General features: G+C 44.0%; 1 protein-coding gene across 1 annotated transcript in view; it reads right to left on the bottom strand.

Moving 5' to 3' along the window:
- LOC309415260 (unconventional myosin-Vb-like) overlaps positions 1-26,722 on the bottom strand; it is a gene marked incomplete at its 3' end in the record, with an annotated part of 151,344 nt that overhangs the window by 22,770 nt on the left and 101,852 nt on the right. The window contains exons 19-27 of the mRNA XM_082012727.1: positions 25,899-26,110; positions 23,117-23,273; positions 20,615-20,854; positions 15,555-15,794; positions 10,550-10,634; positions 8,959-9,107; positions 8,048-8,167; positions 6,755-6,892; positions 4,094-4,156 (exon numbers count right to left, since the gene is read on the bottom strand). Of these exons, the coding sequence (XP_081868853.1) occupies positions 4,094-4,156; positions 6,755-6,892; positions 8,048-8,167; positions 8,959-9,107; positions 10,550-10,634; positions 15,555-15,794; positions 20,615-20,854; positions 23,117-23,273; positions 25,899-26,110 (1,404 nt within the window). The remainder of the gene's footprint in view (positions 1-4,093; positions 4,157-6,754; positions 6,893-8,047; positions 8,168-8,958; positions 9,108-10,549; positions 10,635-15,554; positions 15,795-20,614; positions 20,855-23,116; positions 23,274-25,898; positions 26,111-26,722) is intronic.

Genomic DNA, 26,722 nt, shown 5'->3' with positions numbered 1-26,722 from the left:
TCTGTGCGCGATGGGGAATCTGTACCAAACTGGGTTTAACTCTTCTTGCCGCGTGGCTAAAGCATCGACTCGCTCTCCACTCTTTTCTGATCGTGCTCAGAGACAGGAAGGGTAAATAGAAAGCAATTAACTGCTTTTCTACACAAACGGCTGTTCTGTGATTTTTGTCATCTGCTAGATGAGACCCCTGCTTTTCTTTTCCTTCCTCCTCCTCTTTTCCTTCTTCCCTTTTTTTTTTTTTTTTAATGGGTCAGCCAGACTCGTAACTCCAGGGACTGGTTGTACCAAGCTGTGCTCTGGTTAGAAACAAAGTCAGGAAGATCAGGAAAGCCAGCAATAACCAACAACCCTGCTCCAAGAGCCCATGCCCTGACTCCTTTCAGAGTTTACATTTAAATTAATTTCCTACTCCTTTCTTGGTGGATTTGTGGAGCAATGTTAAAATATCTACAGATGTGGGCGAGATGTCTATTGTCCCCTGCCCATATACCCTTTTTTTCACCAGCATCAGTGATGGCAGAACAGAAGCTAAAATAAAAGGCTTTGAATATAGAGAGGGAGATCTCTACTTGTTTGTGATTAATGCCATTTCTGCAGCATAGTCCAATAGCACTGATTTATTTGACAAGTTATACAGTCAGAACATCCTGAACTTGAACTCATGCTTGTCCCAACAGGTACAGCATTATGGAGGTGTGAAAGGGGTACGCAAAGCCTAACAGTGATGGAAATAGCCTCACTGTTTAGGAAAGGGCTTATATAGCAGTGCTGGGTGAAGTATGAGCCTGCGTAAATCAGAAGTTAGCACTGCCATGCCAGGAATTTGCCCTCTCTTCTATTTCGGGTAGTCGATGGGAAAAAGAAAATAACATCCTCTAGAAGCTCATTTCATGACGACCTTCCAAGTCTAAGGGACGAAACAAACATCCCAGCTACACGAAGAGCGAGAAATCAAATTATGCACTGTGGTTCTGCTAAGAACAGAGTCAGGGCGAGGACTTCTTGGTGCTTTCACTCCCACTTTCCCAGCATGAAAAAACAAGTCAGAATATACATTTTTCACTGATGAACCTTTTGTTGTAGAGGTGTAACTCAGGGACACATCTCCCACCAGCGAGATGTTTCACATCCTTCCAGCCCTGCACCATGGCTAACCAAACACCTGGCTGGGCATATTTTGGGACACCATCTACTGAAAATTCCATTTATCCATCACAAAGGACACATAATTCATGCCTGCTTTGAATGTATGTGTGTTGGCCCAAGTTTCTCATGTTTCTTTGCAGCATTACGAAAAGAAACAACTGACTCTTCTCCAAATGAGCTTCTCTAAGGAAGGACTGTGCCTCACTCGCTTCCCTCTATCAAAATTTGCATCAGGAAAAGGCTCTCCACCAAAATCTAATCCCAAAGGTAAATCTCTGCCATTGTGGGTGCCGTGACAGTACAGGACAATTACACTGAGACAAGAAGTTGGTTGACAGCAGACACCGATGATGTAGCAGACCGTGCGCTGGCTACAAAACCCAAGCCCGTACAGCCATCCACTGACACCCACACCTTGTATTGTCCTGCTCAAGGGCCTGTGCACGTCAAAAATATCTTGAATAGGATCCAAAAGTGCACAGAAGGCAGCAAAGACTTAGGTCACAAAGTACTGAACAAGACCCAGAAACATACGTAACGCCTGACAAAACCTGCTTTTCAGCAATAACCGTATTTATTACCTGAAGGGAGACTACAAGAAAGCTGGAGAGGGACTTTTTGCAAGGGCATGTAGAGATAGGACAAGGGGCAATGGCTTTAAACTGAGAGAGGATAGATTTAGATGAGCTATAAGGAAGAAATACTTTACTGTGAGGGTGGTGAGGCATTGGAACAGGTTGCCCAGAAAAGTTGTGGATGTCCCATCCCTGGAAGTGTTCGAGGCCAGGTTGGACCGGGCTCTCAGCAACCTGCTCTAGTTGAAGATGTCCCTGCCCATGGCAGGAGGGTTGGACTAGATGATCTTCAAGATCCCTTCCAACCTGAACCATTCTATGATTATTACATTTACCCAAACTGATGTTAGTATGTATAATTTTCAACTTTATACTTATAAATATAGGTACATTTGTACTGTTTATTGTATTTACAAATATTTATACACAAATTTATCCAGATAAATCCCTGGGTCCTTCATGACCTTATCCAAACATCTCTTCCCCCATCTGGTGCAGGACTCCTATACCATGATGAGCTCTTCAGCTGCATCAGTACCAGCCTTCACACCTCACCTCGGTCAAAATTAATATTCATATTTTTCAAAAGCCACTGCAGCCACCTTTCTAAAACCTTCCAAAACATTCCTAAATTGGCTAAAAGAGTCTCAGTTTCCAAAAGACAGTGCATCAGTGGTGCATCAAAGCCAAAACCCATTGCTCTTCCATAAGCTGGTATCTCATTCAAAAGCATCTGCAAGAATTTGCTACCTGTAGGTTTTAGACACCTCAGCCTAGCTTCCCAAGATAAAGACTTTTTAAGCTGTCAAAAAGGAAAAATATACAAGGAAAAATAAAAGAAAGATACAAATTAGCAGGAGAAACAGTAACAAGAGAAGAAGAGCTTTGTTGTATCCACAGAAGCAGCTGTCATGGGGGAAGGAAGGAAAAGCAGCACTCAAAACCAGCAGTAAGTCACTCTTTCACTGCAGATGGAGACTTCAGGCAGTGTCCTATATTCACAAGTTGGGAAAACACCAGTGAGCTGTATTTATCTATTTCAGTGTTCCTCTCAGGCTCACACACCTATAGGGAATGCAAAATCCTTTCCTTTAGGACTAGGGGTTGCCTCTCACCATGGCATTTGAAGCAGTTGCTCCTCGCTTTTCACAGGGACCTCAGCTCTTCCTAGACTCACAGTCACCCAGTATATCAGCACCCAAAATATCATGTGCTACAGCTGGTCTGTGCAGGTCTGCCCTGTGTTAAAGCAAGCTCTTAGATCTGGTTGTTCCTTGTTGCAACCCTCAGCTCATCTTCCTGCAACTCCAGCAGGAAACTTGTGCTGGAGGATCCTTAAAGAGAAACTCATGCAGTGCAACGCCAATAAAAACTAACTCTGGGATATGTTTCCTTGCAGGTTCATTTTCCACCTGTTTCACGCTAAAGAACCCTGGGGTTTTTTGTAACACATGCTCCCTATGATTCTATGAAATGGTACTAACAGAGAGTTATTAATGTTTGTTAGATATATAAGACTATATATGTTACTATATTAGGAATGTAGAAAGTACATTTCTATTCCATAATTTCCTGGGTTGAAACTTGACAGCAAAAAATAGGTATTACTACTGTCAGATGGTTCAGTGTGATGTTATCCTGGCTAACATATATTCCTCTGGATTTCTCGGTTGTATTGCAGTATCTGTTAAGATGATAGGAAGAGGAGGAGCATCTGAAATGTCACCCTGTTTCGGTCACTCTGTATGTCACGGGGAGAAAATGGTGGAGGCAGACCTGTAAGGATTTAGAGCTTAGGGACAAGAAGAAGAATTGCAGAGCAGGGCAACAGCTGGGAAGACACAAGCTGACTATGGTCAGCCAGCACTGCCGCTGCGAGGTGGAGGCTATTACTACAATCCATGCAGCAAATTTATTTGGTTTTGACCTGAGTGGCACCTTGAGAATGCAAGGAAAGGCAGATAAATAGCAGAGTTGGAGCTGGAACAAGAAATATGTGGGGCTTCAGCTGCAAGATTTCACATCTACTGCAGAGCAAATGCTTCAGTGTGACATCAAAGAAGACCCAAGAAAGTCCCAGTGGGAATATGTGGGGAAAAACCACCCTTCACCGTAAGTGGGTTTGTTACTACCATAGACGACTCAAACAGGCAGAGCAGAGCAGAGCAGAGCAGATGTTGCCTCAGTGAGAAACATCTGTGAGCCCACCCCAGGCCAAGCGGCTGATGGAGAACTACAGCTTTCAAACTGCTATCTCCAATTGCCAGAACCGATTACGGGAGGTTTTGGGTTATTACCATGTTCAGACAATTTGTCTGGGCTGCTGGAGCCATGCAGTAGGTTACAGCACTAAGTAGGAGCTCCTCACTCACCTTCAGACTGTTGTATGCAAAATCTTCGTGGTCCGAAGTCACTCCAGTCTTCGTTTCAATTACCTGCACGGATTAAAGAGATAAATTAATATTTAAGAGCAGCCAGAGGAACTGGCATATGGCACAGGATGGCTAGGCATGCCTCCATCAACAGCCAGCCCTGCCACAGCGCTGCCAGCCAGCTCAACCATAACAACGTAATTAATTGCCATTAGACAGAGTCCCAGCAACACGTAGTGGGGCAGGGGATGCTTCAGCAGAAAATGGTTTAACCTCTCATTAATATCTTGAACAACTGTGGCTCACCGCAGCTTTCAAACAATGACAATCATTAGGGGAACAATCTTCAACATAGCAGTTGGAAACCAGGTTTTTAATCTGCCTCTGTAGCAAGGATGAGAGGCTGCGGAAGTTCCCCATTTCATGCTTTTCCTGCAAATTGCTAGAGGTGATCAGTAAGAATAGCTGGTGAAGCAAGTAAATAATTACTGTTGATGATTTTGTGAGTCTCTTACTGCATTTGTTGACAGACACATAGATCTCATGCCAGAGAGAAATAAACAAAATAATTCCCAAACAAAGCAATGATAGCCCCAGAAATTTCTATCAAGAAACACAGTGATGGCATTTGCTCAGCATTTTATATAAGAGCATCTTCACTGCTTCATGACACCATACACACAGCACTGCTGTCTCATGGCATGCCTCATCTCCACACCCTGGCCTCTGAACAAGCCATAAAGCCCTGGTTACAGACGGCAGAGCAAAATGTGTACGGGATATCTGCTATTAAAAGTCCCTCATGCCAAACATCAGCTCACTGGTAGGTAGAGAGCACTGTACTGTCAGATTCCAGTTGCAAGCCTGGATGGACTCATTCCATCCTGCCTCTTAAATTGCCACTGGGCTGTCAGTAATCTCAATTTTTTAGTTTGTTTTTTAAATCGCTTCCAAGCAAATGACCCAAACTTTAGGAACATATTTTTTCACAAAGAAGAAAGAATATACCAAAGGCATATTCCCGCCCTGCAATAGGAAGGAAAAACCCGTTGTTCTAAAACTATCTTGCTATTTCTGATTAACTATACTATTTTTAAAGCTACATTCATATATGACCATTACTGGGGGGGAAAACCAAACCACACAGATGATAACAATGCCAAACTGAGGACACAAGGTTGACTGACATGTCGGTGAAGTGTTTATCAGCTCAAGCCACGCACTGCTGGACAGGGGGAAGCCAGGACTGCAAAAGAAATGCTTGAATAACCCAAATTAACCAAAAGGGAGGGCTCCTGGAGATGTGGGGTACCAGGGCCCTTGTGGCTCCTGAGCGCTGACATGCCTCTCGGTTTGATCCAGCCAAAATGTGGTATCTGTCTGTTTATAAGGCTGCAGCAACACGTCTATCTGCAATCGTCCAAAGAGAATCACAGAATCGTTTAGGTTGGAAGAGACCTTTAAAATCATCAAGTCCGACTGTACACCTAACACTGCTAAGTCCGCCACTAAACCGTGTCCCTAAGCACCACATCTACACGTCTTTGAAATACATCCAGGGATGGCGACTCCACCACCTCCCTGGGCAGCCTGTTCCAATGCTTGACCACTCTCTCGGTGAAGAAATTTTTCCTAATATCCAATCTAAACCTCCCCTGGCCCAACTTGAGGCCATTTCCTCTTGTCCTATCACTGGTTACTTGGGAGAAGAGACCAACACCCACCTCACCACAACCCCCTTTCAGGTAGTTGTAGAGAGCGATAAGGTCTCCCCTCAGCCTCCTCTTCTCCAGACTAAACAACCCCAGTTCCCTCAGCTGCTCCTCATCAGACTTGTGCTCCAGACCCCTCACACCAGCTCCGCTGCCCTTCTCTGGACACGCTCCAGCACCTCAATGTCATCCTTGTAGTGAGGGGCCCAACACCGCACACAGGATTCGAGGTGCGGCCTCACCAGTCCTGAGTCCAGGGGCACGATCCCTGCCCTGCTCCTGCTGGCCACACCATTGCTGATACAGGCCAGGATGCTGTTGGCCTTCTTGGCCACCTGGGCACACTGCCGGCTCATGTTCAGCCGGCTCATGTTCAACCAGCACCCCCAGGTCCCTTTCCGCCGCGCAGCTCTCCAGCCACTCCTCCCCCCAAGCATTGCATGGTGGTGTTGTGACCCCAGTGCAAGACCCAGCACCTGGCCTAGTTGAACCTCATAAAGTTGACCTCTGCCCATCGATCCAGCCTGTCCAGATCCTTCTGCAGATGTTCCTACCCTCACATTCCCCTTCCTTGTTCTGACCTTTGCTAACAAAACTCAATCCATACTTCAAGTTTCTCAAAAGAGAAGGAAATGGGATCAGTGGAGGCAGAATAAAATGCACCAAAATTAATTCGACATTTCATTGCTTTCAAGATACTTAAGATACTGTCCTAAATACGTCATAACCAGTTTATTAGAAAAAATAATTAAAAAAAAAAATCAGTTCTCCTGTCCAATTGTCCTTAGCTGCCAAAAAATTTTCTCTCCGTTTCCCAGATGGTTTTGCTGCCTCTTGACTTGAACTTGTCACTCTCAAACCTCAATTCCTACATGGCATGTCCTCAGGCAATCAAAGAAAGCCAGTTACCAACATGAAATATTAGTAGCAATGAAAAGACATCTCTTACCTGGGATTTCTTGCTCTCTTGCTCCTTTTTCTCCAGCTGGGTTTGCAGCTTCTTCCTCTCCTGCTCGAGCTCCCTCACTCGCTTCTGTAGCTTTAGGAAGAGGGTCATGTCCATGGCTGCTTTCTCCATCCCAATTTCCTGGAGAAGAACAGGAGAGTGGGGAAAAAAAAGAGAATCTCTCAGTTAAGTTTTATAACCACGCGCAGTGCCAGATACGCCCTAACTGTTCATCAGCACCGACCCCAGCCACAGCCAGTAACAGGAGCATCCCGAGAAAGATACGTCTTTCCAAGACCAAATCTCCATTTTAAGCACCTATTTTTCATGTCAATAAACAGTTGACTCATTTTAATAAATGGTTGAATGTTTAACAGCCCAACCGATAAGCAGGCTGATTAGGGCCACAGCTAAGAACATTAAAAATGCCCTACTGAGTATTTATTAGTTATATATATATATAGTTATGTATGTATTAGTTTATAGATCCAAGTATTTATTAGTTGTTTTTAAATTGGCTTACCTGCAGTATTTTACATTAAAGCATGGTCAATACTGATTACTTTGATTTCAGCAAATGGTCTTAGAGCAGTGCAGAAATATCAAAGCAACATAACAATGCAGCCAGCAAAGGGAAGTGGGAGTTTCTGCAGGCATGCTACACGGAACACAAAATATAGTCCTGCCAGTGGGGTGGCAGATCCCAGGAACATCCACACACGCTCTCGAGTCATGAAAGCAGAGTCTGAAAAGCAGCCTATTCTAGCAAACGTAAGCAAAACACACCTCCCTTTTCTTGATAGCCAGGGAATAACTTACGCTGCTCTTTTTTGCATTAAGAGACTGTTGATTACAGGGGCTGTGCTGGCCAGCAAAGCATCTGTGAAGATGCATTGGAATGAAAATACAAGGGGATGATGAACTCTCATATCCTCACAGAGAAGGATCGCTGTATAGTCATTGCCTTCCGTGCTAGGGATAACTACATGTAACAACCCTGACCGCTTTGAGGAATTTTCATCAGTCTTTAAGATGGCGTGGCCAAAACATAACACTGTTCTTTTTAGAGCTGTATTTAAGTCTGACCCCGTAAATGCGTAAGCGTTTGCCACAGCACCACAACCCTGCAAGCCCTCTCACACAATTAACAAGACATTTCTGTAGCGTGAAATCCATTTCATCCGTCACCCCTTATAGTCCATCCTGCATTCCTCCCACGTGCTCCAAGACTCACGTCAATCATCTCTGCAGAGCAGGGCTTACCTCCTCCCCCCGAGCCTGCCCAATTTACTGTACCTCCACTTGTTGTATTGCATCCTCAGTGTCTCCTATCTCAGAGGTTGATATGGATGGATAATTGGAATCGGACTCCAAACTGCTCTGGTTGGATGGGTTTCTCCTGTGCCCGGGTGCTTGCTGCCAAGGAGAGGTGCAGATACATAATGCATTCAATGTTTAAGGTTCCTCACGAAGCCTTGTTTCTTAGAGCAAATACGTGTCTATATATTAAGGTTACCTTTACCAAAGGCTTGACTGTCACCTTGTAGTGAATTCCATTTTCTAGTTCTTACACCCTACCATAACATTCATATTAACACAAGGGAGTAGATTAAAATGTGAAGTGATACAGAAGCTCAGTTGAAAAATTCTGCATGAATTCAAGGCTCTTCATGATGCCAGATGCCCATTAAGTGCGAACACGCAAATCTGAGCTCAAGATTATGCTGTCCACACCATCCTCCAGGGCTCCCTTTAAACGTTCAACCTTCCACCTAATCCAGCAGGACTCTAACTAATATCTAATTTTCAACAGTTCTAACACTTTAGCAAAGCTGAACCTAAAAACTTTGGCTTTTGAAATTCTGAAGCCATGTTGTTGGGTTTTTTAGCTTTTTGGTTTTTAATCCAATATTTTCACTTCAACATCACTGAAACGAAAAGCACAACAAGCAGCATGGACCAGCTTTTGCTGAGATTCACAGCTATCTCTAAGCAGTTAACAGAGAAGCCTGAAAGATCAGGCTCCTTTTTCAAGGCACACGTATGGTTCAGCTTCAGTGTAGAAGTTCAGTCTTGGAAACATCAAGCACAAACTGCACAACAATGTCAGTTCTATTAAGTGTTTTGGGAGCGAGTAAACCACATTATACAGCCACCAACATCATGTCCAGGACACAACAGAATAAGGGTAATTTCAGTTTTGTTACCTTTATAATAGCCATTTCATCCCGCAAGTTGTCATATCTCTGCTCCAGCCTTGAATACTCTTTTACCAGGTTCTGATAACGTGACCTCTCTTCTTCCAGCTCTTTCTTCATGTGGATATTTTCCTCAACCGTGTTTTGGGCAAATTCATCTTTAAAATAAGAAAAAAAAAAAAAAAAAAAAAGAAAAAGAAAAAGAAAAGAAATCGTGATCTTCATCTGCGAAGTGAAATTCTGGTAAGTAAGTGCAACAACAATGACTAATTAACAAAATGCTCTGCCAAGAACCTCTAGAATACATGTAAGCATTCTCTAATATTCAGAGACTATTATAATCTAGAGCTGTCTCCTCGCCATTTGGAACAGATTGAGTTGTTCTTCTCGGAGAGCACAGTCCTCTGCCATTGATTTCAAGAAAAACCTCCAGCACCTACAAACCATCAGACCTATTATGCTTAACTCAACTGCGCCAGCTCCAGCTCTCATGGACCAGTCATAAACCCACTTAAGAAAAGACCAGCACAGTATGGAAGTACATTCCTGTTTAGGAAGTGGTACTCGCTGCATTTAAAGACTTCTCTGCCTGCTTCCCACCACCAGGTTTGGCACAGGAGCAAATAAACAGCAGCATCTCTTTCTCATGTTACCATCAACCACTTACCATGGTAGGACTGTAAGGGTTGAAAATACCCAAATAAATTAATTTCTTTGTTAAAAACTCCCTTTTGGAAGCAAATCTGGCTCTTCCCCCTTTTGAGAAACCAGGCAAATATAGTCCATGTGTCCTTTTAAACATCTGAACACCAAACAAAACCGCTCCAACTTGCTTTCCCCAAGCTTTGATGCTCCAAAGCATCTCATAAGAAATGAAGAAATATTTATAGCAAGTATCTTGTTAACATGTTATTTTCATTTCATTATTTTGCATCGGGCTGACAGCAAGAGGTACTTCATGAGTACCACGGAGCAGTGATGGATACATCCATAGAATGATGCATGATGCTTTTTCTAAATCCTGCAACACAATTAAAGCCGAAATGGATGATAAAAAATAAAAAAGCTCAACACACGCATGAAGGTTTCTTTCGTGGACTGGGATTTTCCCAGATTGCTTTCCTCTATGTACGTCTCACCATCTAAGTTTCTGCTTTAAAAAACATTCAGAGACTCCTGTCACATTAGAGAAACCTTTTGTCACAGCTCAATATCATTAATGGTGCTGTTCCTTGGATCCTTCAGTCAACAATCTTGGGACATTGTCATTCTCTACCCCGCACCCCCAGGAGCCTCACTGCCTCCCACATCAACCGCAGTAAATGCTGCAACGCGACCGAACTGAAAAGCCCTTTTGGGTACTTTATTCCACATTTCACCAATTAAACCAGCTTGCCATCCACCAGCAGGACAGCACGAACAGAACCACCTACACAACAAAACAATGACAAAAACCACCAGGAAAGGCTTGCGGGAAGATTAGCACTTATCAAGGTAGGAGCTAACAGCGAAGCACACAGGAAAAACAAATTTCAGGGGAGGACAGTTAAGCTCCTCGTTTAGTGGAGGCATTACAATGCTATAAGCATTTTTTTCTTACCTTCAGATTGACACAGGATCCTGCTGTTAAGCTCCTCTTTTTCCTGCTTCAGGAGAGCATTTTCTTCTTCCAAGTCGGATATGCGCTACGAAACAAGGCAAAGAATTACTGCGTGCTGCGGGTCAGAGCCTCTGCGGCGGGATTACGTTTCTCCTGGCTGGAGACAGGGAGCTTTGTTTGGGCTTGCTTTGCTGTTTAAAAGATCTATCCCCTTGTGCTCTGCCAGTTATCCTTTGTACATCAGGAGTTGAAGCGTAGGAGAACCGCGCTGCAACAGAGACTAACTTTTCTTTTTCTGAGGGCATCTCTCCCTTAATTTAAGTTTTTCAGCAGAAAAATTAAGGTTTTCAGCAGAATCTTACAAAATGCTGAGCAGTTGGACTTGGCGACCGGGATCTGCAGGAGTGAAACTCCTACAAGTGATCAGGTCATCGCATCCAAGGTTTATTTCCACATCTCAACGGGCTTCGTTGCTGTCTTCAAGCCATCGCACTGACTGCTGCTGGGGAAAAAAACCTGCTGATTGTTTCAAGCAACATAGCACTTAAGTAGTTCAGATGGACGCAACGAACGTGAGTGCCATGAAAGAACTAATGCTAAATAGCTCAGACTTTTTTAGCTTCAGGCGTGTTGTGCTCACTTCACGTAATAAGATTATAGTCACTTTAAGGCTTCACGCTACTGCAGAACCTCCAGTACAGGGATGCACAGTGTGTACCGGGGCCTTTGGTATTACAAGAGGAGCATACACCAACGATTGCCTAGCGAAAAATAATGACAACAGAAACTAAATCCTGCAAAATAGTTGTTTGGGGTTTTTTTTTTGATGCTGACAGCAACACATCCTGTAATTTTGTTCACCCTGAGGAATTCTGATGCATCCAACAGCGTTATTGCAAAACCGTCACGTTATCAAGTGAAATATGCTGCTGTGGTTAAGCAGGAGGATTCTGCTGCTGTCAGGCAGGAGAACAAACCGACACATCATCCCCATGTAACGTCGTTCCCTGTGCCCACTCCACTGCATCTTCTGGCCACGGCTTAGAAAACAGCTACACACAGCAGAGGGATCTCAAGATGCCAAGGATAAACAACATTGTGCACACCATCACAGAAGTTTTCAGTGCCCAAGAATAATAACGTTGCTGTCACCACGAGATAAAACCTATCGGCAGCCCAGCTGGCACGCGTGCCTAGCACAGACTTCGCTCTTCCACACAAGCATCCTCAAATCAAGGTATTTTATCAAATAGTGCATATGCCAGATACATACTAACGGTGAGGGTAAAAGCACAATGAATATTTTGCTGTAAGCCACAACTGAAGCAGTCATATCCCGTGCACAGAAACTGGAAGTTCTCGCTACCCCTCGCCCTCTGATCTGTTCACTTACTCCAGCTATATGAGCCTATAACCTCCTGCATCTCTCTCTCTCTAAAATAGGAAAGTTGGAGTCTGGACATACAACTAAGAAGTGAAAAAAACAGTTTAATGTATGCAGAGCTACCGGTGTTTTAAGTCCTCTGAACTGAGCCACAATTTTAATATTCAGTACCAAAACCAACTACCTTCCTCATTCGTGCATCACTTCAAATAAATAGAGCAGACACACGGCCGTTAGATCAGCGCTGGTGTCTTCAAGTTAGGAAGAAGTCTTAAAAAATTGGAAAAGAGCCACAGGAGTGATAGAAGGGAAGGAAAACCTGTGCTGCAATGGGACAGTGAGGAACTCGACTCATTTATTCCATCAGCGAAAAGGTCAGGGATGATGGGATTATTTCACTAGCGCTCTTTAATGAGTGCTGATAATGAACCCTTCTGCCCAGAAAACAAAGTTATGACAGTTGGAAAACAAAATTAGACAAAAAAAATCAGAGTATTTTCAGCTGCACCGGGGGGATATTTTAGAACCGAAGGACTTGGTAGAATCTGTAATAATTATTCCCAAGTTTAAGAATTTCTAACTCTGACTGGATATAGATGTTTTGAAGATGTGATCTCAAGCGATTAACCTTGTTTATCGCATTCCTGTTTCCGTATCAGACAGAAACCAGCTGGAATTCAGCATTTGTGTTTACAGAAACCCAAAGAGAATGAGAACAGTCCATTTAACACAGGTAGAGACAAGCGGAGCAGGTTACACGACAGCCAAGCAGCACAAACTTCATCCCTGAGCACACGCCGCGTCCTACGCTGGTACTTTTTGTATCCCTTGCTCATCATTCTATAGGAAACAGATCTCTGAAGGTGCTTCAAATGCAACAGCACCTTCTTTGAAGGATTTCTATGGAAGACGTTGAGCAGCGAGCACTTGTGATGGCTTCAGCCCTTATTTAAGTGTTACAATGGAACCACCTGCTCATGAGATCTGGCTCCGGTCCTCCCCTAATCTTGTGAGGAGAGGATGATGGCATTTAGGATTTTCCTAAGAAAACTCCTGGCCAGGTTTTGAACCATCCTAGCTCACCAAGTGAGAAGATTAGGTGCTACTGAAAGCCCTGGGGAGAGCTGCTGGTACTCATCCAGATCCAATGTTTTAAACTTTACCTCAAAATGAAACATGGGCTCTTCTAAAATTAAGGAGTCAGAGAGAAAAGCGATAAGAAATAGATTAAAGGACATTTTTTCAGTAACAAAATCATAACTAATATGGATTTGCAGAAGCTGCAGCCCCCACTCAGGTCAATAAAATGAAGGCATTCAGTCGCACTCAGAAGAAGTGTCTGATGACTTTGGCTATCATCTCCAGAGTGAGTGCATCCCACCACAGCCATGGTGCAGTCCTGCTACTGAAGGGGAAAAGTGCTTCTCACACCTGAATCCAGCTTCATGACACTCCTCATGCTTTTGGCAGTTATTAGAACTACTCAAAAATCTCTATCATAAATTTTCTTGGAAAGCGATTTTTGGCTAAACGAACGTTTCTAGGAAGGAAACAGGTCTTCTGCATCTCCCCACCGACGAGGAAATGAAGGGAGCATTGAAAGCTAATGTCAGAAACGGGAGCCTGCACTGCTGAGCAGAAATGTTTTATAATTAAACCATTTATTGTCACGGTAAAGTGCACAGTATTTGCTCTGCTGTAGGCACTTCTACACCAAGGGAAAGCTTTTGCTTTGTTTTCATGCTTTTTGAAAGTATTTCTTTGGTCATTAAATCAACCTTTCTTCTGAGTGCTCAGAAGGGATTTGCAATCAAGAACAAAGAGAAGCAGTTTTTCCCCCAGCTGCATCACCTTCAAAATAAAGCATCCTTTCAGGCTCTAAAAGCCTGTGCTGCAGCCGGCTAATGAACGGAGCCCCGTGCCAAGAAGGATCTTCTAATTTGGTGTTGGAAGAAAGAAAATCACTGACTCCATACATCCCTGTGTGGGTGCAATACATGTGCAAAGAGTGGAGTAACTGCTTTTCTGAGAGCTCTTGGGCCAACCAAGAGACAACACGTGTACAGGCTGAACAGCCTTTTGAGAAGTAAGCCCAAAAATGCATTTCAGCTGTGCTAGTTGTTCAGATCAAGTTATCCTAACCACACAGTCCCCACAGCTGCTCACCCAAACCCACCATCTGAGGGCTTATCCACAAGAGGAGGTTGGCCAGGGCAGTCGCCGCTGAGTGAAGTGTCCTAGAAGAGCCCTATCTGGACTCTCTTCCAGCATAATAAAAACGCAGCTAATCCCATGATTTATTTTTTTTAATCTCCAGAAGCAACTCATCTTCAGGCTGTAACACAAAAAGCACTATTCTAGCGTAATAGCTGCAAACCAGCTTCTTCTATGCAACCTGTTGAGTAGAAAAGCCCTCACTTCTTCGCAACAGCAGGATCAAAGAAACCACTTCAGTTGTCCATGGAGAAGAAGGATCACAGATTTAACCCGTCACAAGCATTTAACCCAAGTCACAAGCATTCACAGCAGGAAACTAAACCCTTACCTTAGTGCCTTAAGTTATGAGGATGGGTGTGAAGGTTATTCAGAATGAACATGACCAAAGAACTTCAGGGTAAGAGGTCCATTTTTACTATTTGCAAAACACCTCTACACTCCAAAGTCTCTTTCTCCTACTAGAACACTTTGTTGTACAATGGTGGCAGTGTTGGACCACCTCCAGCTCAAGAGATCCAGAAAGCATATGAATTTGCATGAAGGAGGAAGAAAAAAAAAAGTTTAATCTATACCCCAGCTCCAAAGCCTATAAAGGCTCATAACAACCAGCCTAGCTGGTGTTGGAGCAGTGCTTCTGCTTGGGAGGGACAAGTTGGTCCCCACACAGGTCATATTCTGCATACATCTACAACACCAGCCACTACAACCAGCTGCAACGGCCATGGACTTCATGACAGAAACACAGCCCTCATGTCCCATACCAGGCTGGGCTGAGGAAGGACATCTTCCTAGTATTTACAGCATCTATGACAGCCTTCTCCAATATCTTACATGCCACAAGGAATCACCGTATATACACGAAGCTCTGCCATGTCCATGGTTATTAAGCACCCTTATTTCCAGAGGGGTCTGGGTTTGGGGAGTTTCTTCATGGTGGGCAGTACAAAAGGCATCAAGACAGGGCATCCTCCTGACATGAGGCAGTTGCTGCTCCTGCAGGGATGTCCACCTGCCCTTGCTGCCACATGACCTGGTTAAAAGGCAAATTCTACGGGCATTCAGTGACAAAAAGAAAAAAAATTATAATTAAATAGAACATAAGGAAGAAATGTTTCACAGTGAGGGTGGTGAAGCAACCCAGGTTGCCCAGAGAGGTGGTAGATGCCCCATCCCTGGAAACATCCCAGCTCAGGCTGGACGGGGCTCTGAGCAACCTGCTCTGGTTGCAGATGTCCCTGCTCACTGCAGGGGGGTTGGACTAGATGGCCTTGAAAGGTCCCTTCCAACCCAAACCATTGTATGATTCTGTGATTCTATGATAAATTAAGTCTTTCCCCTTCAGACTTGTGAAGAGCAAGCTTTCACCACCAGCATGACCACATGAGATGCGACAAATACACATACCTTTCTCAGCAGGTCTTTCTCCTTAACATAGCTGTCTTCCACAACCTTCCTCTCACCATGAGCTTTTTCAAGCTCCAGTCGGAGGTGCTCTAACTCTTCTTGCAAGCTGACAAGCTGGTTGCCATCACCCCGGTGGCTCTGCTGATATTGCACCAGTTCCTTCTTCAACTTTTCCACCTCGGAGGAGTGGGCAGATGTGAGTGTAGAGAGCTGCTCATTCAGAAGTTTGTATTCCTTGTTCTGCAGCCAACAGCCCAAAAAGAAGAAAGGAAGACCATAAGCAAGATCAGTGCATGCACTGATGCACTACAAAAGTAACTGTCAAAAATCCTTGAGCATGATGGGCAACAGGCTTCCGATAACGAACATTTCCATGCATATGCTAATAAAGCTCACAAAGCTAAAAACCATTTCAAAACTGTGACAAAAGTTCAATAATATTTTGGTAATGATTATACAAGCATTTGTTAATCTGATGTTACACTTGAAGGAAAGGCAAACAACGCTTGGTAGCACTGACAACCAAAACAAAAAACCTACATTTTTACTACAGCTTCCAAACAATGTTGCTTAATGCAATTGGTTTGCCATATTTTTTTTCTGTAATATTGGTTTTGCAGTTTATCCTTTTATTCCTGACTCCTATGCCTGCAGGAACCTGGGGCGACAATGCACTGTAGCATAATTACAGCCTTGAGCACAAAGAGCTCCCTAAACCCCAGCTTTAAGTCATGTGCCAGCTCAATCATCTTTTTATTTACTCAGATTTTCTCTTCTAAAGCACTTAGCAATGATTTGCTCCCAAGTTTTGAGACCTGAAAATTCAGCAGCCTCATTTGATTTTTGTAGTTCAAATCAAAGTCAATGGGAACTACACTGTGACCAATAAAACATCATCATTATTAGCCAGCCCCAGAAATGACAGTGAATTCACGACAGACCAAGAGCTTCACTAAAGAGCCTACCACACAGCTTTGCTAACATTAGGTAGGTAATCATGAGAGCAAAAGAACCATTTTGAAATTAAAAATGTAGCCTGATTTTTAAAGTTTCCCTTTTGAAAACTTTCAATACAGCTTTGAAGCTCCGGGCTCATATCACTGTATGACAGACCTGAAAGGCTTTCCTTTCTTAAATGGGACTTTGGTGGATATTTCATGTAAGTATCAGAAATATCAGTTCTGGCCTTTCCTGATCTTGCTGGGAAACATTCAGGAAGAGATCATTGTCCAGCCCAGATGGAAGTGTGTATTGGTAATCTGCAACTTAGCCTTTTGCTGTCTCTCCGAGCTTTAGTCAGCAGCAGAGTCACACCAGCTCATGAGAAACTGCTCCTTTCACCCAGAAGTTTTTAGTTCATGTGGACGCTAAGAAAAGCTTGAGGCGAAGAAGCCAGAAGTGTATCATTTTAAAAATTCAATGTCCTGAACATACAGTTGTTGACTGGCCAGGATAAGCTGTAAAGGTGCAAAGTCACAGATCCCAAGATGCAACTTCCTCCTCTTTCAAGATGTTCACCAAGTCAAATAAGCAAGAACAAAAATTTGAATGCGATAAAGCATGATCTACCTCTGTAAGAGTCAGAGGCTCCCATTAGGTCCTGCACAACAGAGTTAGTTTTCAAAGAACTTTACAGCCTAGAAAAGAAAGCAACCGCCCATTAAAGAAGTCTTCTAGGTCTACACAGGTCCTTCTAGACCCCTGTACAAATGCACAGCGAGCTGGTGGATACTGATCCCTCATACCCATACTTTGGATTAGTCTCTTTTAGATTCCCAGTGTGGCTCATAGGATCATTTCTTCTACCATCGCTCCGATCATCCTTTTGGCCCCTGTCCTTCAGCCCTAGGTGACCTCCCAAAGCAGCCCTCTCGCTGCAGTCTCACCGCTCTACAGCAAGGTTAAGACACATCTCAAATGGAAAATCAAGTAAACGAGGGACATCAACATCTTTTCCTTTGCTCCCCTTTCATTAATTATTAGTGAATATCAAAAGTCAGCGTTTCTGTGATATTAAGGAATTGGCATTTCTGCATGACCAGAGCCATTTCCACAGAGATCCATTCGGATTGAAAAGCTTTGCAGAGAATGGCAATCATCACTCCGGTTCACAAATCTCTGCTGCTTCCCTCAGTCTCTGCTCATTCTCCAACACACAACGTTTCATGGCTTTGTGGCCCAAGGTTTATGTATATTATTTTACATACCAGCCAACTGAGACTTCAATCCAGACACAAGATAACAAAAAAAAGCATTCCTCTGCATTTATTAGCTACTAGAGACATGAGAGAGCTTTTACTGAAATGGCTGGTCCCCACCACAATCGGAGATCACGCGACACACCTTGTTAACTTGAATCTGCTTTATTTTAAATCCTTATCCAGCCCAGCAGAGCTGTGACAGTCCTGGTTTCAACCCAGGCTCCATGAACTAATCCAGCTTTTCTTTTGCTACCAATGGCAGACACAACAACATCATCACTACTGTTACCCAAACTAGTTTTATTCACAATAAATGCTCACAGAGATACTGCCGCTTGCAGAGACAGTCTGGGGAGCTCACTGTGCGTCTATATATTGGCTGCATGAACACATAACACCAAATTAGTTAACAGCCTTAAAGGTGTCTCAGGCAGCTAAAATAGACACATTAAAAACCTCACTCCACTGAAAAAGAACAAAAAAAAAAAGATAAAATGGTCCAAGTGGATAGAAAAAAGTGGACCAGTGCGGATATTTTGCAGCAAAATAGATATAAAACTTTCTCGTGTGCAATGATCATCTGATTCGGAAACTGAATTAAATCGGCCCAGTTACGGATGCTAGAACGTGTGAGCTGAGGCTGACGTACAATAATAGCTTTTAATGTTTTCAAAGAAAAGAAATCTTTTTCAAAGAGAAATCTTTTCTTCCTCAGGGGCACACGGAGTATTGCATCTCTCTGTTCATGCATGAGCTGAAGTAGCAGAAATAGAAACATTTTTTTTCCACGACTAGTCAGAAAATGATACAACTGCGGCTCTCTAAGTTACCTGCAATATTTTTTTTTTTTAAAGTTAATTGGCATTTTAAAAGGTCACGTTTATAGATCAGCCAGGACTGAAATCAAGATACTTCAGGGAAAATATGATGTAACAAACCCACTGCTGCCAGAAAAAAATCCAGTGCACTGAAAAGGAAGTCCACTGGAACGGAGCTCATTAGCACATCCAAAGCATCCCAGGGAAACCTGTCAGCCCTGGAATGACGGTTAAAATTAGCTCACTGGACATACCACCATGAGTAACACAGAGCAGCGATTCTTCCCTGCAAAAGTTACACAGAAAGCATCAAAGCAACTCCTCCAAAACGGTCTGCAGAGAGACCGAGGGAGGTCAAGACAAGCTCCAACCCATTATTTCTGCCTACTTAGAAGTTCTCCATGTCTTCTTCCCTAAAGGAGACCTTTCTGCTGCTTTCACAGCCCACGACAGGAAAGCCTGTATTAACCAAAGGTGGTTTTTTTCTTTATTGTTCCACTCCCACACTTTTCCTAGCAGTAAACAGCAAGGAATTGGGGGAAAAAAGAAACAAAAAATTAATACTGCTGCTCCATTGTCAAGTCCAGCAGCTCAGCAGACCCAGCAGAGACGTTCACTCTCATTGCGCGAGTTCAGCCCAAATATGTGGACCCAAAATGACTTGTCCTAATTAATTCCACCAAATATGAAGGGTCACATCAAACGTGTTTCTGATACACAGATACACAGAAAACCTTATGCCCAAGTTTTTCCGTTCCTAAGCTACAGTTTGTCTGCACAATCTAAGTATGCAAAGCAGGCATTTTAAAATTAAACACCACGGTTTACAAGCCAGACTCTACTGCGGTGCACGCTTTGCAGCCAATTAATACAGCAATGAAAGTGGCCAGCAGTAATGCCAGTCCCCGGGTGTCTTGACTCTGCAGTATCCGAGCCAACGCAGAGTCATTTCTCATCTTCTTCACCGCAGGACCTCTCGTGTCACGCAGGGATGGGAGAGATTTAAGGCAGCGAGGAAACCGTGTGTGATGTATAAGGGTTCCTGACAACAGCCAGAATGATAAACTGCAATTACTAATAACTGGTACTGCAAATAAGCAGGTATCCTGACTTACGGAGACTGTTTCTCCTGCCTGTAAAAGGGCATTTTAAGGGTACAGGTGGATGTGAATTTCTCCATTAATATTAGCGGACACAACTGGGCCCTACTCAGCATTTCTTGTACTCATCCCTGAAGTCCTTGTGCAGCACTGGAAGAAACACAGAGGGTATTTATCACAGTAACTTCAACACTCATGTTAGTGGGTAAGAAAACCCTCCTCCTAAGTGTGTCATCAAACTATTATTCTGTAGCTCATTAACGACAAGTGGGATTAGATGAAGACCTCTCTGTGATCATGTAGTCACAGTAAGACCATCCAGCCATCCACACCGGCATCTATCACTCACATCGCACCATCTCACCCCTCCCCACGGATCTTATTTCCAAGCAGTTGTTACATCTGATAACACAAACATGCTCAAACTACTTTGCAAAGTGACTATCTACCCAATTTACCTTTTATCTTCCAGGTAATGCGACTCACAAGACATATGGTTCAGTACAACAGACTGTGGCAGACTGTCTGCATCCTCAGTGCTTGCAAAGCAGAAAGTGTAATGGCCAACGCCTGTTTGACATAGGGATCTCACGTGGAGCTGGCTTGGGTTTTCAGGGCAAAAACTTTCAAAATTGCCCAGTTTTATCCTCCTCCTCTGAGTCCTTCTGGGCAGTTCTCATAATAATTACAGTGCAGCTTTTGTAGCTTACTGAGCAAGCTCTTCAGACAGCGAGGTGGAGACCCAAGATCCAAGTGCATCTGCACTCCCATGGTGGTGTCCCCCCCTTACAAGTATCTGGCCAGCAATAGCAGAAGGCTGCCACCACCACGACATCCTTCCTAGGTGTCATGGGAAGATAAAAGCCTTCTCAGAAAGCACAGCACAAGAGAGGCAAAGAAGAAGCAGGACCACACTTGTCTCAGCACTGCTCAGGTCATACCTGCTCATCGATCCTCCTTTGAAGCTGGACCACCTTGTTCTCCATGCCAATGTTGAGCTTCTTCAGATGCTGCGCTGAGCGGGCTTCGATCTTCAGCGCCTTCAGCTCCTGCCTGGCCTTCATGCGCCGGTAGTAGCACTGCAGGACGATGGTGGCACCCCTGAGCCGGCGGAAGCGAGTGCGGGCCAGCCAGCCACGGGCATACTGCTGGAGAATGGTGGCTTTGTGCTCCGCAAGGATCTACAAAACATGAGAAATGGGACAATCAAGGGAGAAAAGTCACCTGCAAAGGTAGCAGCAGCAGCGCTGGTTTGGATGCAACATGGCACTCAACACTTCCCAATCTGCCTTTGAAAGGGCTTCTCCTGCAAGCAGGCGTGTCCTGGTAGGCGCAGGGGGTGATGGCTGGAGAGAGGGGCTGTTATTTCGCATCCTCTTTCATAGACAGGAAGGGGCACTTCAATCCCCTCCTCCTGAGGGGTTTCTCCAGTCATTGCACTCAACTGGTGCAGGCAGGGCACATCCAGTCCTCTCCTAGGAGCCATGCTGCGCTCTCAAAAAGAGTCAAGACCTGCTTGGCCAGTGAAGTGAGGGGATATGATCCTGGCTGGTCACTAGAGGATTCGATAGGGACAGGGGGCATCTGGGCTCAAGTGAGACTTCATGGACCACCTTGGAATAGTACCCAGATCCGCAAGATCCATAGCTAGCGGAATTAATAACCATTAACACACAAACACTTAGCAATAAACTTACTGTCCCTTCAGCATCAGATATAGCTCACACCAGAACAGTTTGCAGATTTTTTTTTAATGTGTTCCACCCCTGCATTATGATAATTTATACTGCAGATAAATCCTGTCCTGGTGGGATTTCTTACCGTGTGGATAACTTGCAAATAAAACCCTGGAGTCCTTTCACTACAGTCTGCAGACAGTTCTCTTGCATGATTCAATTTGTAGAAACTCATATCTGGTTTTATGAAACTTCTGGCATTTTTGCATAGAATTTCTCCCCAAAAATCTTTTCAGTAGGTGGCAATACAATTCCTTCCTCTAAAACTGAAGGCTCACATTTTAGAGATACAACCAGCATGTTGCTAATAACTTTCTTATGTTGATCTACGCTGCAGTATTATGAGGAAAGAAAGAGCAGGAGAATTTAAAGATTACAAGACACTTCGCTGTTATTAGTCTGGGATAAGTTGTATCAGAAAAGGAACCGTATCAGCTTCTCTTACAAATCTTTTGTTCACCCTAAGGTTTTCTTTGCACTTGCAAATTTTAATTCAGAATAAAGGGATTGTGTGAATTTAGGATGCACTAGGAGTTACTCTGACATGAGTCTCCAGCCCTGGCACTCTTACAGATGGAGAAAGCTAGGGGTGCCCAAAGGGCTAGAAGAAATCCTACTGCATTGCTTTTGGGACCTATTCCAGCCTTACAGCAAAGTCTTGGCGGGCACTGGGCATACCCTGACCCCATGGAGCATCACCTGCAGCCCTGCTTCTGAGCATGCACTTGAACCGGCACCCATACCCAACACCTCAGGTGCTCCAGAGATTAAGGATCTTCCGATTGGAGAGGCATCACCTTCTGCCAACTTCTACACCTTGTTAAGATTTCAGGTTGCCGTCAATCTCAGACAGTTTAAATGCTGGACCAGCTGCCTCCCCTGCAGAGGCTTCTGATTTAAAAAATAGATCCTGAAAAAGCAGTGGCAGCACAAATTCCTGATCACCAGCAGCCAGCTCCCCTGTTTCAGAGGACATCCCTGATCTCTCTGGTGGGTCACCGGGTGTCCAGGTAACCTCCATCATCTCCAGGAGCAGGCCCTCCCCTCCTGGCTAATCGTACCTCTGACTTATTCAAGCATCCCCATGACGACAATTAGGCATAAATTTAGGTCACTACCAAAGTAAGGCTGGATCTGAGGAGTGGACAGAAGATTCTCCAAAGTTGTTTTCAGTTTCCTGACAGATGATTTCTCACTGTATCACTTGCTGTCATCATACCTTTATTTCCTTGCTTTCAGCTCCTGGTTTAACACAGAAAGCTGATGGAGAGAACTAATTAAAGACTTAGTTATATCAATAAATGACTTGATGTCCTCCATGACAGACCCTACTGGTTTTCCTACCATACTGGAAATGGCATCCGCAGCACGGCTCAGACACAAATTCAGTTTGCCAGGGAGGTTTTTGCAGAGTGTAGGTTAGTTCAACTGACATTTCCAGATTTCCACAATGCCTCCTGGCATCTGAATGACTAATTTCATTTAGTTGCTCTGCTGAGGTGCTGCTGCCAAAATCATTTTTGCTTGCGCAGCTTTAAATGGCACCGCTCACCGTCACCGTGTGCTCTCCAGAAACACCAGAGGCAGTCGGCTTCGTAAAACATCAAAATAGCCACAATAACTACGTCGTCGTGCTAGGCCAGCGGAGGTAAATATAAAGGCTCTTCCTACTCTTTTCTAATGCAAAGACACTCTGTGGAGTCATACCTTGCGGTAAATCCTCCTGACAAACATGCCCCGAGCAAAAGCCTGAATGGTGATGGTTGCGTTGCGGACCCTCTGGAAAGCTCGGAAGATCCGCAGCATTCGATACTGCTTCTGGAAGGTGATGGCAGCTCTCGTCCTCCTCAGGTGCTCAGCAAGTCTGCAAAGTGCAGGAAAAAGGTTAGCAGTAAAACTAAACTCCCCTTCTTTCTGTTGTAATAAGTTTTAAACCAGACAGAGAGAAAACCCTTTTGACCAAAAGTAGCTTGACTGTATTGAAGAAAGACCATCCTAGCAGTAGGGCTAAGAAAAGAGCAGCTGATAGCATGTTTCAGCAGAATAATGGGAACATGTATGCAATCAGTGTCCATGGCACCCAGGAGCACTGGAACCAGAAATCAACACACCTCGTTATTCCGAAACAGCACTCAAAACAAGTATTTTCCAGCTTTTTCTTTGGTTTGAGCTCTCTGCCTTATGTACTTAAGGCAATCAACTCCCAGGTTGGCTCCATCACTTCCCCAACTATAAAAAGCAAGCGTCGCATTGGGTATCTACTGACTCAGTGAAAACGGCAGCAAATTGATTTGACATTTAAACCAGTGTGCACTGGTTTGGCAACATTCATGAGCAGAGCCCCAGGCAATTCACAGGGAGTAAATAATGAGGGATGTGGTCAACTCCGTGACATGTTGCTCCCATTCTCCAACCGAATTCATGTTCAATTTGCTGTTACACAAGTTAATAAATGCCCATAAAACTGCCATTTAATTTCATAATTAGCTTGTTTTGCTGAATTTATGATTCATTTATTGCTCTCAGCATGAAGCATTAAATAGATATTTGATCCACTTCTTTATTTTGTGAAAAGCATATAAAAACTAAAAGAGCCATAATTGGATCGGTTTAGATATTCTCTTTGTCAAGGCCAACGGTTCCTCATTAGGACCCACTGAACCAGAGCCTACTAAAGAGGACAAGGGATAGTCCGTTTCCAAAAAGAGGAGTAAGCAGTTATTGAGATGACACCTCTATGAAACTAGCACAAAGAGGTAAAGTGAAAAATCACGCTGAAGAAACCCTGCAGGGGGTGGTTTCTGCACAACTGCTTCTAGTCTCTCTTTTAGCTCACACCCCATCGCTTCGATAGCACCAGGAATTTCTCCTCCCCTCCTTAGAGGGATGGGTGGCTGATGCAAAGTCAAATACAGAGTCCAAGTCTGTAGGTGTGCATGGAGAGCCCATCGGAGACGATAAAGTTAATCACCGACTCTCCCTTTTTCTTAAGCTTCCTCTTATTGCTCAGGTCTCCTTTGCCTTGTCTTCAAGTGAGCTGCAAGACTGCCGAGAGGGACCTGCAGCCGTGAGCCTAGAGAAGTACATGGACTTCTGAGGACATGAAAAATCTCACAAATCTCTGTGCTCAGTTTTAAATACAAGTCACAAAAGGGCCCAGCTTTGCTCATTTGAGACCTTCTCACCCCTGGATTCTCCAAAAGGCCAATCCCTTTCACACGAGCAAATAATAACCACAAATTCAGTCAGTATCTTTGATGTTCTTCCAAAATACAGTACGATTTAGAGGAAATCCTTGGAAGGAACATAGAAGTTCTTCACCTTCGGTTGCTTCAATAATTGGTAGAAAGCAACATTCATCCAACAATCAGGAGTGAAGGAGTGACTGTGCAGGAGCCTTGGAGCATCCTGTTGCCCAAGTGCAAGCAGAGTTAATCGAGCTGCAGATTAGGTAGCTGCACTTCTGACGGGCAGATGCTAACTCGGAGCCAGGGAGAACATTGCTGCTCAAAACCAAGCAACACAGCTAACACACCACAGCTTCTCTAAGCAGAAAACAAGAAAGGAAACAAAGCTGAAAGGACCCAAATCTACTCCTTTTTCCTGTCGGTGAAGTGCCTGAAGCCAGCTTGGCTAAACGCAGGAGAACAGCAGCCTTTGACATGGGTAAGGGGCACAAGATGCAAGGTGACCTGTGTGTTGGGATGCTATTACATTGCTTTACTTCTCCCTCACACCCACCCCACTTCTGCTACCACCAGCCTACTCTCCAGTGCAGCATTATCTACAGAAATCCCAGCAAGCCACCAACATGAGGGAAGCTTGAGGTTCCTGCACAGAGTTAAACATTGAGCTCTATTACCCTGTACTGTAAATAGCCCCATTGCCAGTGGTGTGGAGTGATTTTTCTCATGACAAAGGATACAGCAAATCAATCCTGAAAACTTCCCTTGGATACCAAGAGGGCACAAATCCAGTCTCTGCAGAAGAGGAGTACATACCAACTGGCAAAGTGCTCACTGGTCGACCCAAACACCTTTTGCAAGAGGTAGTCCCAGAAAATACTAGTTCTGTGAAACACTTTCACCTAAATATCTCAGAGTACTTTAGTCATCTGATTACAGCCTAGCTGCCTATGCTCTAACCCTGGCCTAGCACCTAGAAATTAAATGAGTACAGATAGAAAATCGAATTGAGACAAAGAATTTTGATCTCTTGCCCCCAACTAAAGCTGTAGAGAGGGGCCAGGAATGAGTCCTGACTTTAGCACAGAAACTTTCACCACCGTGGTACCTACGTGCACAGTATGGGTCTTTCTTCACGGGGCTAAAAGGCAACGCCCCATGCAGAGTATTTTCAATGTTTCTCCTATGAAACCCCAAAGTTTAAGGTCTACAAGATGGAACGGATTGAAAACACAAGTGCCCAGAAGTGTTATTCCACTTGACCTCCCAGCTAGCCCTTCCTTGGAGGGCTTCCTAGGACCCACCTCCGCGCCAGGTGCCCACGCGTGTAGCGCTGGATGATGATTGCAGCTTGTCTCAGCCTTTTGTACTTGACCCTCTGCAGCCAACCCCGCACCGTCTTCTGAATCATGATTGTGGCAGCTCTGAACTTATCTGCTCGCAGTTTCTCCAGATATGCCACCTGGCCTGCACGGAAAAAGATCTTGGTACGTCCAAACTGGAACTTGTCTGGATCCTTTTCAAAAGCATAAAGGAAACTAAATTTAATTAAGGCAAACAATTTTTTTTCAGACTATGTTGCTCAGTAGATACAGATTAAAAAACCCACTTTGAATCAAATTTATCAGCTCAGCTCACATCTCTTCTTAATTCGGTGATGATGATATTATTAGACTCCAAACAACTTGAACGTCTATACACCCATTGAGGAATGCAGCACCAGGATTCAGTCTTAAGTTCCATATATTTACACAAACTTTGAATGTTTTGAGGGCTTTGGTTTTGTTTGTTTGTATTTTGTTTTAAGTTAAATAGAGCAATGCAACATCAGAGGACATTGAGAAAACATTTATTTCGCCAGAAGATGAAGGCTTACATCTGCAAAGTCAGCCATGCACTGCAAATGGCTCTGCAACAAAGAGCAACACTTGGTGCATCAGGAGAATGGCTTTTGCAGAGAGGAACCCAACTGAGTACATTCCTCAAAAAACCACAGGGAAAACAGAGATCAAAAATCAAAACCTGGCTAAGGTGCTGTGCACATTCTGGGCTGCTCAACAGCAAGACAACAGGAAGAAACCTTTGTGTGCACATTTGCAATTTAAAAATAATGCACATGAGTCTAAGT

The sequence above is a fragment of the Phaethon aethereus genome, assembly GCF_964289735.1.
Source record: "Phaethon aethereus genome assembly, chromosome: W".
NCBI lineage: Eukaryota > Metazoa > Chordata > Aves > Phaethontiformes > Phaethontidae > Phaethon > Phaethon aethereus.
Note: the sequence above shows the minus strand (reverse complement) of the source record. Positions and strands in the feature narration are given on the sequence as shown.